This window comes from Narcine bancroftii, chromosome 2 (genome assembly GCF_036971445.1).
Source record: "Narcine bancroftii isolate sNarBan1 chromosome 2, sNarBan1.hap1, whole genome shotgun sequence".
NCBI classification, from domain to species: Eukaryota; Metazoa; Chordata; class Chondrichthyes; order Torpediniformes; family Narcinidae; genus Narcine; species Narcine bancroftii.
The window spans coordinates 155196186-155209345 of record NC_091470.1 but is presented as its reverse complement, the minus strand read 5'-3'; the positions used below and the strand labels follow the sequence as shown (position 1 = coordinate 155209345).

The 13160-nt window shown below is 50.0% G+C and overlaps 1 protein-coding gene across 1 annotated transcript in view; it reads right to left on the bottom strand.

Moving 5' to 3' along the window:
* The window catches only part of LOC138754435 (uncharacterized), a 31193-nt gene that overhangs the window by 16734 nt on the left and 1299 nt on the right, over positions 1–13160 (bottom strand). The window contains exon 2 of the mRNA XM_069918709.1: positions 9252–10389. Within this exon, the coding sequence (XP_069774810.1) occupies positions 9252–10389 (1138 nt within the window). The remainder of the gene's footprint in view (positions 1–9251; positions 10390–13160) is intronic.

The following is a 13160-nucleotide window of genomic DNA, read 5'->3' as shown; positions in this document are numbered from 1 at the left end:
TCTGGGTGCTGTGAAGTTCTCTCACATTGCTTCCACCTTCATGTTTTATGTTTACCCACACCCCCTTCCCATCTTAGTTGCAATAAAGGATTCCAACCCAAAGCATAGACTGTCCATTTCTCTCCATAGATGCTGCTCATCTTTCTAAGTCCCCCCCCCCACCAGCTTCTCAAAGTCTGCTCAATTGCACCATCTACAATTTATTGTGTTGCATTGCAAAAATACTTCATCTTTGGTAAAGCATTTTTGGGTGACCCAATGCTGTAAGAAGCTCCATTTAAATGTTTTTATTTTCCTTTTGATGATCTACATCAAGGTAGCTGTTTATTATACTCAACTTATTGGTAATTCTTAATTACCTAATTATTTGTAATTATTTTGTAAGAATGAGGAGTTGCTTTCAGATGCAAATAAACACACTTGCATGGATACACCTGACAACAATTTACTGCCCTGACAGAAGAATTGGGCCTGCATTTAGAAATAGTTCCCCTGTTCATACTATACAAAGGATGCATTCTTCATTACTAAACTTGTTTGAAATAATAATCCAGAATCCAGCCCCTAATTGTCATATGAATTATGTTGTACTTGCAGCTTCTGGGAAGAATTTTTTTTAATGTACTGTAAAGAGATGAGAAATGTCAAACATTTTTAGAAATTCAGTCATTTTTCCAATGCTAGGCTCAAATGTAAATGTTATTTTGACTGACATTTTTGGGTATTGTGTAAACATTACTAAATTACAATGAATTCAATTTCTACCTAATTTGACGATGATTGGTTTAGCCAATTGCCAAAATGTAATTAAATTGACAACTACAGATTGCAAAATTTAAGAGCCTCTCAGATTTTTTTTTTGTTTTTTGTTTGAAATTCAGATTATACCAGTGCTGTTTTATCACCAAATCTTTGTATCATCCGCAAACTTGCTTATCCAAGGTGAAGGGGGTGTGTGGGAGGGAGGCTGGGCTAAAAAAAAGAAAAAGAAAAAAGAAAGAAAAAAATTATAAATATAAACAAAATAGAGAGTGTGCAGAGAAGGTTCACGAGAATGTTGACAGGATTTCAGGGTCTGAGTTACAGGGAAAGGTTGTGCAGACTGGGGATTTTTTCTCTGGAGCGTAGAAGATTGAGAGGGGACTTGATAGAGGTGTTTAAGATTTTAAAAGGGACAGACAGAGTAAATGTGGATAGGCTTTTTCAATTAAGAAAGGGGGAGATTCAAACTAGAGGACATGGTTTAAGATTGAAGGGGGAAAATTATAAGGGGAACAAGAGGGGAAATTTCTTTACGCAGAGGGTGGTGGGGATGTGGAATGAGCTTCCAGCAGACGTGGTCAAGGCGGGATCATTGGTTACATTTAAGGAAAGACTGGATCGTTACATGGATAGGAGGGGACTAGAGGGGTATGGACCGGGTGCTGGTCAGTGGGACTAGTAGGGTGGGGATTTGCTACGGCATGGACTAGTAGGGCCGAACTGGCCTGTTCTGTGCTTTAAGTGGTTATATGGTTATATGGTAAATAGTCTTAAAAATTGTTTATTTCAGAGAGGAACATAACCATTTCCAGGCTAAACCATGCCTCTCCATAAATTCAAAATTCGAAGGTTTGAGGTGACCCCTGTGACAATCACCATCCAAAAAATTGGTTCCTTTTCTTCCAGAGAGCGCCTGTGGTTAATCAGTGGTCCCAGTCCCAGAGAGCTCCTGTGACACAATCATATTTTCACAGCATTCCTACCAATACAAAAGCACAATTTAAAGCAGTCATTCTCAACCTTTTTTTGGCTATGGCCCCCTGAGATCTCTGCTCAAAGTTTATGGGCCCTTTGCCTGTGAAGCAGTCAAGTTTCTCTTACTCCTTACTTCTCTCCTTCCGACTACATAAAAAGTATACTTTATGTTTTCAGTCCCCCCTTAAATATGCTGTGGCTCCCATAGAGGCTATACAGCCCCCATTGAGAATGGCTTATTTAAAGGGACTCAGACACTGGGAACACAATGCATTTCCTCTTTATTAGTAATGCTGCCTTGTTTGGGTCATTTTAACTCCTCCCCCACTCTGGTAACCATCATCCCTTCCCCACAAGCTCCAAATGTGAGTACCAACCTTGATCTCAAGATTCAGGCCCCAATTTTTCCAACCCCAACCAAGGCCCTGATTTCTGGCCATCTACCCAAGCTTCATTTGCTGTTCCACATGAAGGCCCTAAGTTCCAGAAAACCCATGTACCTAAAGGTTCCAATCTCCACCCACCCTTTCTGACCCCAAATGGGCCTCTTTTAGCCTATTCAACCTCAGTCAACCATAGTTTCCTTCACATGCTATGAAATGCAAAATGTATGCAACAAGCAATAAGTAACATCTGAGTTCTCAACTATGCACATAATTTTGCAGGAGTGGGGAGCGATCAAAATGATTGTCAACATAGTACACAATGCCCTTTGGGGAACAGTTTATGTACCTTGCATTTGCTCAGAATCTTCATCTCTATACTAATTACACTGGACAACAATTTTTTTCCCAAAAGGGTTGTCCCCGGAACAGAGATTGGGGATTATGATTGTCAACTCCAAGCTGAACACGTAGAAAGTTGGAGAAACATCAAGTTTTATTAAATTTAGCATTTAGCATTAAGCATATGCTTGCCTCAAATGTAACAGAACATACTAGAACATTCCTGCTGTTTTAAATTTTACTAAAGACAATAAATGCTATTATTAAGTACACTAACCATGCTATTGCCTGAAGAATCTGTGCATTAACATGTGACCAGTTTTTATAGTCTATCTACATCTATCCTGATTTCACATGCCAAGGCCTAAAACAATATGTGCATAGCACCTGAACCCTCTCCCTTTACCACCCTCTCCCTTTACCACCCTCTCCCTTTACCACCCTCTCCCTTTACCACCCTCTCCCTTTACCACCCTCTCCCTTTACCACCCTCTCCCTTTACCACCCTCTCCCTTTACCACCCTCTCCCTTTACCACCCTCTCCCTTTACCACCCTCTCCCTTTACCACCCTCTCCCTTTACCACCCTCTCCCTTTACCACCCTCTCCCTTTACCACCCTCTCCCTTTACCACCCTCTCCCTTTACCACCCTCTCCCTTTACCACCCTCTCCCTTTACCACCCTCTCCCTTTACCACCCTCTCCCTTTACCACCCTCTCCCTTTACCACCCTCTCCCTTTACCACCCTCTCCCTTTACCACCCTCTCCCTTTACCACCCTCTCCCTTTACCACCCTCTCCCTTTACCACCCTCTCCCTTTACCACCCTCTCCCTTTACCACCCTCTCCCTTTACCACCCTCTCCCTTTACCACCCTCTCCCTTTACCACCCTCTCCCTTTACCACCCTCTCCCTTTACCACCCTCTCCCTTTACCACCCTCTCCCTTTAACTCCTCCCCCACTCTGGTAACCATCATCCCTTCCCCACAAGCTCCAAATGTGAGTACCAACCTTGATCTCAAGATTCAGGCCCCAATTTTTCCAACCCCAACCAAGGCCCTGATTTCTGGCCATCTACCCAAGCTTCATTTGCTGTTCCACATGAAGGCCCTAAGTTCCAGAAAACCCATGTACCTAAAGGTTCCAATCTCCACCCACCCTTTCTGACCCCAAATGGGCCTCTTTTAGCCTATTCAACCTCAGTCAACCATAGTTTCCTTCACATGCTATGAAATGCAAAATGTATGCAACAAGCAATAAGTAACATCTGAGTTCTCAACTATGCACATAATTTTGCAGGAGTGGGGAGCGATCAAAATGATTGTCAACATAGTACACAATGCCCTTTGGGGAACAGTTTATGTACCTTGCATTTGCTCAGAATCTTCATCTCTATACTAATTACACTGGACAACAATTTTTTTCCCAAAAGGGTTGTCCCCGGAACAGAGATTGGGGATTATGATTGTCAACTCCAAGCTGAACACGTAGAAAGTTGGAGAAACATCAAGTTTTATTAAATTTAGCATTTAGCATTAAGCATATGCTTGCCTCAAATGTAACAGAACATACTAGAACATTCCTGCTGTTTTAAATTTTACTAAAGACAATAAATGCTATTATTAAGTACACTCACCATGCTATTGCCTGAAGAATCTGTGCATTAACATGTGACCAGTTTTTATAGTCTATCTACATTATCCTGATTTCACATGCCAAGGCCTAAAACAATATGTGCATAGCACCTGAACCCTCTCCCTTTACCGCCCTCTCCCTTTACCGCCCTCTCCCTTTACCGCCCTCTCCCTTTACCGCCCTCTCCCTTTACCGCCCTCTCCCTTTACCGCCCTCTCCCTTTACCGCCCTCTCCCTTTACCGCCCTCTCCCTTTACCGCCCTCTCCCTTTACCGCCCTCTCCCTTTACCGCCCTCTCCCTTTACCGCCCTCTCCCTTTACCGCCCTCTCCCTTTACCGCCCTCTCCCTTTACCGCCCTCTCCCTTTACCGCCCTCTCCCTTTACCGCCCTCTCCCTTTACCGCCCTCTCCCTTTACCGCCCTCTCCCTTTACCGCCCTCTCCCTTTACCGCCCTCTCCCTTTACCGCCCTCTCCCTTTACCGCCCTCTCCCTTTACCGCCCTCTCCCTTTACCGCCCTCTCCCTTTACCGCCCTCTCCCTTTACCGCCCTCTCCCTTTACCGCCCTCTCCCTTTACCGCCCTCTCCCTTTACCGCCCTCTCCCTTTACCGCCCTCTCCCTTTACCGCCCTCTCCCTTTACCGCCCTCTCCCTTTACCGCCCTCTCCCTTTACCGCCCTCTCCCTTTACCGCCCTCTCCCTTTACCGCCCTCTCCCTTTACCGCCCTCTCCCTTTACCGCCCTCTCCCTTTACCGCCCTCTCCCTTTACCGCCCTCTCCCTTTACCGCCCTCTCCCTTTACCGCCCTCTCCCTTTACCGCCCTCTCCCTTTACCGCCCTCTCCCTTTACCGCCCTCTCCCTTTACCGCCCTCTCCCTTTACCGCCCTCTCCCTTTACCGCCCTCTCCCTTTACCGCCCTCTCCCTTTACCGCCCTCTCCCTTTACCGCCCTCTCCCTTTACCGCCCTCTCCCTTTACCGCCCTCTCCCTTTACCGCCCTCTCCCTTTACCGCCCTCTCCCTTTACCGCCCTCTCCCTTTACCGCCCTCTCCCTTTACCGCCCTCTCCCTTTACCGCCCTCTCCCTTTACCGCCCTCTCCCTTTACCGCCCTCTCCCTTTACCGCCCTCTCCCTTTACCGCCCTCTCCCTTTACCGCCCTCTCCCTTTACCGCCCTCTCCCTTTACCGCCCTCTCCCTTTACCGCCCTCTCCCTTTACCGCCCTCTCCCTTTACCGCCCTCTCCCTTTACCGCCCTCTCCCTTTACCGCCCTCTCCCTTTACCGCCCTCTCCCTTTACCGCCCTCTCCCTTTACCGCCCTCTCCCTTTACCGCCCTCTCCCTTTACCGCCCTCTCCCTTTACCGCCCTCTCCCTTTACCGCCCTCTCCCTTTACCGCCCTCTCCCTTTACCGCCCTCTCCCTTTACCGCCCTCTCCCTTTACCGCCCTCTCCCTTTACCGCCCTCTCCCTTTACCGCCCTCTCCCTTTACCGCCCTCTCCCTTTACCGCCCTCTCCCTTTACCGCCCTCTCCCTTTACCGCCCTCTCCCTTTACCGCCCTCTCCCTTTACCGCCCTCTCCCTTTACCGCCCTCTCCCTTTACCGCCCTCTCCCTTTACCGCCCTCTCCCTTTACCGCCCTCTCCCTTTACCGCCCTCTCCCTTTACCGCCCTCTCCCTTTACCGCCCTCTCCCTTTACCGCCCTCTCCCTTTACCGCCCTCTCCCTTTACCGCCCTCTCCCTTTACCGCCCTCTCCCTTTACCGCCCTCTCCCTTTACCGCCCTCTCCCTTTACCGCCCTCTCCCTTTACCGCCCTCTCCCTTTACCGCCCTCTCCCTTTACCGCCCTCTCCCTTTACCGCCCTCTCCCTTTACCGCCCTCTCCCTTTACCGCCCTCTCCCTTTACCGCCCTCTCCCTTTACCGCCCTCTCCCTTTACCGCCCTCTCCCTTTACCGCCCTCTCCCTTTACCGCCCTCTCCCTTTACCGCCCTCTCCCTTTACCGCCCTCTCCCTTTACCGCCCTCTCCCTTTACCGCCCTCTCCCTTTACCGCCCTCTCCCTTTACCGCCCTCTCCCTTTACCGCCCTCTCCCTTTACCGCCCTCTCCCTTTACCGCCCTCTCCCTTTACCGCCCTCTCCCTTTACCGCCCTCTCCCTTTACCGCCCTCTCCCTTTACCGCCCTCTCCCTTTACCGCCCTCTCCCTTTACCGCCCTCTCCCTTTACCGCCCTCTCCCTTTACCGCCCTCTCCCTTTACCGCCCTCTCCCTTTACCGCCCTCTCCCTTTACCGCCCTCTCCCTTTACCGCCCTCTCCCTTTACCGCCCTCTCCCTTTACCGCCCTCTCCCTTTACCGCCCTCTCCCTTTACCGCCCTCTCCCTTTACCGCCCTCTCCCTTTACCGCCCTCTCCCTTTACCGCCCTCTCCCTTTACCGCCCTCTCCCTTTACCGCCCTCTCCCTTTACCGCCCTCTCCCTTTACCGCCCTCTCCCTTTACCGCCCTCTCCCTTTACCGCCCTCTCCCTTTACCGCCCTCTCCCTTTACCGCCCTCTCCCTTTACCGCCCTCTCCCTTTACCGCCCTCTCCCTTTACCGCCCTCTCCCTTTACCGCCCTCTCCCTTTACCGCCCTCTCCCTTTACCGCCCTCTCCCTTTACCGCCCTCTCCCTTTACCGCCCTCTCCCTTTACCGCCCTCTCCCTTTACCGCCCTCTCCCTTTACCGCCCTCTCCCTTTACCGCCCTCTCCCTTTACCGCCCTCTCCCTTTACCGCCCTCTCCCTTTACCGCCCTCTCCCTTTACCGCCCTCTCCCTTTACCGCCCTCTCCCTTTACCGCCCTCTCCCTTTACCGCCCTCTCCCTTTACCGCCCTCTCCCTTTACCGCCCTCTCCCTTTACCGCCCTCTCCCTTTACCGCCCTCTCCCTTTACCGCCCTCTCCCTTTACCGCCCTCTCCCTTTACCGCCCTCTCCCTTTACCGCCCTCTCCCTTTACCGCCCTCTCCCTTTACCGCCCTCTCCCTTTACCGCCCTCTCCCTTTACCGCCCTCTCCCTTTACCGCCCTCTCCCTTTACCGCCCTCTCCCTTTACCGCCCTCTCCCTTTACCGCCCTCTCCCTTTACCGCCCTCTCCCTTTACCGCCCTCTCCCTTTACCGCCCTCTCCCTTTACCGCCCTCTCCCTTTACCGCCCTCTCCCTTTACCGCCCTCTCCCTTTACCGCCCTCTCCCTTTACCGCCCTCTCCCTTTACCGCCCTCTCCCTTTACCGCCCTCTCCCTTTACCGCCCTCTCCCTTTACCGCCCTCTCCCTTTACCGCCCTCTCCCTTTACCGCCCTCTCCCTTTACCGCCCTCTCCCTTTACCGCCCTCTCCCTTTACCGCCCTCTCCCTTTACCGCCCTCTCCCTTTACCGCCCTCTCCCTTTACCGCCCTCTCCCTTTACCGCCCTCTCCCTTTACCGCCCTCTCCCTTTACCGCCCTCTCCCTTTACCGCCCTCTCCCTTTACCGCCCTCTCCCTTTACCGCCCTCTCCCTTTACCGCCCTCTCCCTTTACCGCCCTCTCCCTTTACCGCCCTCTCCCTTTACCGCCCTCTCCCTTTACCGCCCTCTCCCTTTACCGCCCTCTCCCTTTACCGCCCTCTCCCTTTACCGCCCTCTCCCTTTACCGCCCTCTCCCTTTACCGCCCTCTCCCTTTACCGCCCTCTCCCTTTACCGCCCTCTCCCTTTACCGCCCTCTCCCTTTACCGCCCTCTCCCTTTACCGCCCTCTCCCTTTACCGCCCTCTCCCTTTACCGCCCTCTCCCTTTACCGCCCTCTCCCTTTACCGCCCTCTCCCTTTACCGCCCTCTCCCTTTACCGCCCTCTCCCTTTACCGCCCTCTCCCTTTACCGCCCTCTCCCTTTACCGCCCTCTCCCTTTACCGCCCTCTCCCTTTACCGCCCTCTCCCTTTACCGCCCTCTCCCTTTACCGCCCTCTCCCTTTACCGCCCTCTCCCTTTACCGCCCTCTCCCTTTACCGCCCTCTCCCTTTACCGCCCTCTCCCTTTACCGCCCTCTCCCTTTACCGCCCTCTCCCTTTACCGCCCTCTCCCTTTACCGCCCTCTCCCTTTACCGCCCTCTCCCTTTACCGCCCTCTCCCTTTACCGCCCTCTCCCTTTACCGCCCTCTCCCTTTACCGCCCTCTCCCTTTACCGCCCTCTCCCTTTACCGCCCTCTCCCTTTACCGCCCTCTCCCTTTACCGCCCTCTCCCTTTACCGCCCTCTCCCTTTACCGCCCTCTCCCTTTACCGCCCTCTCCCTTTACCGCCCTCTCCCTTTACCGCCCTCTCCCTTTACCGCCCTCTCCCTTTACCGCCCTCTCCCTTTACCGCCCTCTCCCTTTACCGCCCTCTCCCTTTACCGCCCTCTCCCTTTACCGCCCTCTCCCTTTACCGCCCTCTCCCTTTACCGCCCTCTCCCTTTACCGCCCTCTCCCTTTACCGCCCTCTCCCTTTACCGCCCTCTCCCTTTACCGCCCTCTCCCTTTACCGCCCTCTCCCTTTACCGCCCTCTCCCTTTACCACCCCTCCTTCCAGTACCGATGATATTATCTTAATGTGTCCCCCTGACCATAGCCCATTCAGATTTTCTCCATCTGTTCCATGCAAACCTGAACAATCTCCAGACTTTCCTTGCAAGGTAATGGACACCACTTCATTTTTCTTGCAACTCCCTGAAGGCAGTTTGTAGTATAGCCAATCTTCCAGTCGACAGTGTTTATCACTACCAATTAAAAAGTTATTGGACTCTGGTGCCTTTGTTCAGGGGAATGTCAGAATGCAAAAAAAGACATTACGTGCAAGGATGAGCAAAAATAAAAACCGCTGAAGGAACTCAACACGAGTCTGTTGTTCACTTCAGATGTGCTTGACCTGCTAACATATTCAGTATTCCCTCGATTGATAGCAGAATTAAGCTTCCCTCCCAGTTTGAAGGAAGTTTCTACCCATGGATGCTGCCTGGAGCCTCCAGCAGCTTATTGTTTGCTCAGATTTGTTGTGTTTCTCTGAAGGAAGGCTGGTTGGATGGATTTGCCCGAGGGGTCCACTGTTCGACCTGCTGAGTTTGTCCAGTATTGTGTTTTTATTACAATGAACGACGCCACTCGCGTTACCTGTTCATAGCTCTCCGCTTCCACGTGTTTGCGCTTCCGCAGCTGTTTCGCCACTGACTTCGGTAACATCTGGTGGAGGAGGTCCTCAGCCACTCGGCGCTGCCGGTTCAAGTCCTCGGTGCGCTCCATCAGGCTACGCGCGTAGTTCTGGATCCATTCCGTCATCTGTTTAAAGGACACGAACACTATTGGATAAATGAGACAGGCTGTGACCAAAAGGGTGACTCTGAAACTTAGGGCAGACAAAATATCTCTGGACTTTCTTCTCATTGAATAATCGGCCACGTGAAGCAGGCATTCCTGAACATTGTTAATTTGATGAACCACATCAAATATTGCATCCCTGTTGGTAGTTTGAAAAACAAGCGAGCTGCGGTTGAAGAGACAAATGCCCTTATAATGAGCAAAGTAAAGCGAAAGATTCGAGTTCTTCGTGCAACATTCTTGCATGTTTTCCGAAACGAACAGGGCGTGGTTCATGGATGTTGCTGCCTGATGCCATTTGATTGCAGGGTCACCTTGACGGCTGGAGCCCAGAAACTGCGATCTCTGGAGCAAGAGTATTGCCTCCTCGGCTTGAAGTGATAACTTGAAGGACATGACATCTGCCCAGTTCTGGTTAGACCTGGCCCGGCTCATATCTCCCTCTGGCTCGCCCAGCATATTCAGCAGAGTGTAGATAATGGATGAGATCGGGTTGTCTGTCTCACCTTCCGCATTCGTCCAGTTTGCACCAAGATTCTGTACGAATTCATCCACAATGTGATGGCAGTTGAAGTGCCCCCCAGAACATGCGAGCTGGTTGCCCTGCACCTTGAGTTCCAGCTCAGTACAGGTATCATTTATCCACTTGGACACTTGAAGTGTGCGGGTGATGTTGGCGGTGGTGACAGATGAATTGACCTGGTTCCACCTGACTGAGCCGCGTTCTTTTTGGAGGCGGTTGATGAATTGAATTAAAAAAGTGCTTCTGCAGGAAAACAGCGCCTGGAGCGAACTTTCCGTCTCCCTCCAGGCTTCCAGGCTGCTATTCAGGTCCAGAGAGATTGACCCCATCAACGCAGCCAAGGACAGGAGGCAGGCGGTTCCGATCCGGCGAACCGTGCGACTTCCCCCACCTATTGGAGGAGCTCCACACCTGGAATACAATGAACATGGTTACCAAACACTCCTGAGCTCTCGCGGCCATAACCACACCCAGCTCCACTCGACCTTCAGGGCATTGCCCACTACAACTGGAAAATGTAAACTCGTGAGGTGCAGTGATAAGGTTTAAATGGGATTAAAGTAAAACACAAAAGTTTGCAGACACCATGGTTGAAGTAAAAACTCAATGCTGGAGAAACGCGGCAGGTCAAACAGTGTCCTTTATATAGCAAAGATAAAGATACATAACCAGCGTTTCAGACTTGAGCCCTTCATCAATGTGTGACCAAAATGTAGGCAGGCATCGGAACAAAATGGGGTGTGTGGTGGGGGAGGAGCATAGACCCACAGATGGATAAGGGAGGGAGTGGACATCAGCAAACAGGGATAGTCAGGATGACTCTGTGAATGGAGGGAAAGGGGTGGAGAGCTGAAGGAAAGAACAGAAAGGGCGAGGGAAGAGAAGGAGAAAGGGGAGTGGGGTAGCAGAAATCGGAGGTCTCAGTTAATGCCATCGGGTAGGAGAGTGTCACAATGGAAAATCAAGCGTTTCTTCTCCAATTTATGGGTGGTCTTGGAAAGACAGAACATGAGGCCATGGATAGCAGGGCCAGATTAAGGCCAACTGATGCACAAAGCACAGCCCAACAATGTTTCCCCCTAGACCATTCCATTGTCTCACTGACAAGACTCAATAAGTGCTGAATGTGAAATAATAGATAAAAGATTCAGTTTTCATCCAGGCCAGGCCCAACAACTATATTAAACATAACCTTTTTTTAAATTTTATTTAACACTAAATAGCAATAAGCAATATAAGCAAATTATTTACTTATAACTAGGGCAATAGGAAAAAAAATGCAAATTGTGAGGCCCTCGTCCAGCTGCACCCTAAGAACGTGCTTATTTGGTTAATGGTTAATCCAAGCCTGATGGGCAGACTGTCAGCATAGGAGTGAAGCGCAGAATTGAAGTGATTGGCCACTGGGAGATCCTTATCACCACAAAGGGTTTTAAGGGCCGGTACCACTGTAGATCTGGCCTAGAAACTCTGGCAAGCATCTATTTTGAATTCTGTCAAGAACTACATCTAGAACCTGCAGATGCTGAAATCAACAAACAACGAGAAGTCGAGTCACACTAATATCCTCCTACATTCTTAAATAAGAATCAGCATAAATGTGAAGAATAACACCTCGTCTTTCAAAAAAAACCTGAGCTACTCCAGAAACAAAACGCTTCAGGCCCTGTCTGTGGGTGCAAAAGGGTGGTCGACATTTTTTTCCGCGAAACTCTACATCAATTTTCACTTAGCTCTAGATTTCATGTCTCTCCTTCTCTGGTCAATATCAAATCCTTCAGCTTCACCTCTCTCGCTTCCATAATTAATCCATTAAGCAGATCACGTTGTCAACAGTACATCCCACCAAAACCCTGACCTCAACCGATCAGAGGTTCTCATTTCTCCTATCCTCTTTCCGATCTGCTTTCCCTCTTTCCCCAGGTGTTGCCTGGTCCGTTCAGTGTTTTTACAGTTTTATTTTATTTCAGCATCTGCAGTTTGACACCCTGAAACGTCGGTTATGTATCTTTATCTTTGCTGTATAAAGGGCACTGCTTGACCTGCTGAGTTTCTCCAACATTGTGTTTTCACTTCAACCACAGTGTCTGCAGACTTTTGTGTTTTACATCTGTAGTTTATTTGAGTTTTTGGGAGATACCGTGTGGGTAAGATATAGTAACTTAAAGGAAGCTTTAAGAAACGGGTTGAAAGGCAACTAATGCTTTGCCCTTATTGAAGAGGGGTTGGAGTGCAGCCTTATGGAAATCTTGCTTTGATTCGAAAGGTTGTGTACTGTGTACTTACGGAATCACGTGTTTGTCTTGTAAATGATGGGTCTCAGATGTATTGGTCCATTATTCTATAAGGGGATTGTCATCCGAGGAAGATTGAGTAAATGGGCCTATTCTAATCAAGGCTTGAATAAATGCTGTAATATGTAACATTCTGAGAGAGCATGATGGAGCGTATGCTGGTCCTTCTGGTCACAGTGTGGAGAACAAGAACTCTCATAACAAGTGGTCAGCCATTTAGGATGGAGGGAATGAGACATTTTCTTGGTTAGGGGTTCTGCATCTTGGCAAATATACTTCGGTGCAAGGGTAGGAACTAGTAAAGGAGGTAAATCGGGAACATGGGGTTCTGGGAGAGGGTCAGCCATGATCTTACTGGAACAGGCTCCCGTCGAAGCGTGGGTTTGTGGGATTCCGCCTATCTGCCTTGGTGTGAAAAGACCCCCGGTTGGATGTCAATATCGGGCACTGATGTGCGAAGACAGAGGTGAGCGAGCCTGAATCCAATGTCGCCTCTTTGGTCGACACCATTTCACGCAGGCATCATCTGCGGTGCCCCCTTTGTGCTGGATTCCACATTCATGCAATCGAATGTCACTTTATATCAATACGGCTATATTTCTCTGTAAAATGCACATTTCTGATTTGGATCGAGGGCTCAATAGCAAAGTGACGCCCATCGTATACATTTCTTTCCGTTCGTATTTCCATTTACAGTAGCAGGACTCACCGGATAGCGAATATTTTACATTCTATCGTTTCACAACCGTGAGAAATAAAATTGATGGTTTTGTTTATTTTCCCAGTTCTGCGATAGTTAAGGAGCTACCTTCTCCCTATGATCGTCCCTGGGTCGAGCGGGTAACCAATTTGGATTGAAGTAAAACACAAAAGTTTGCAGACACCATG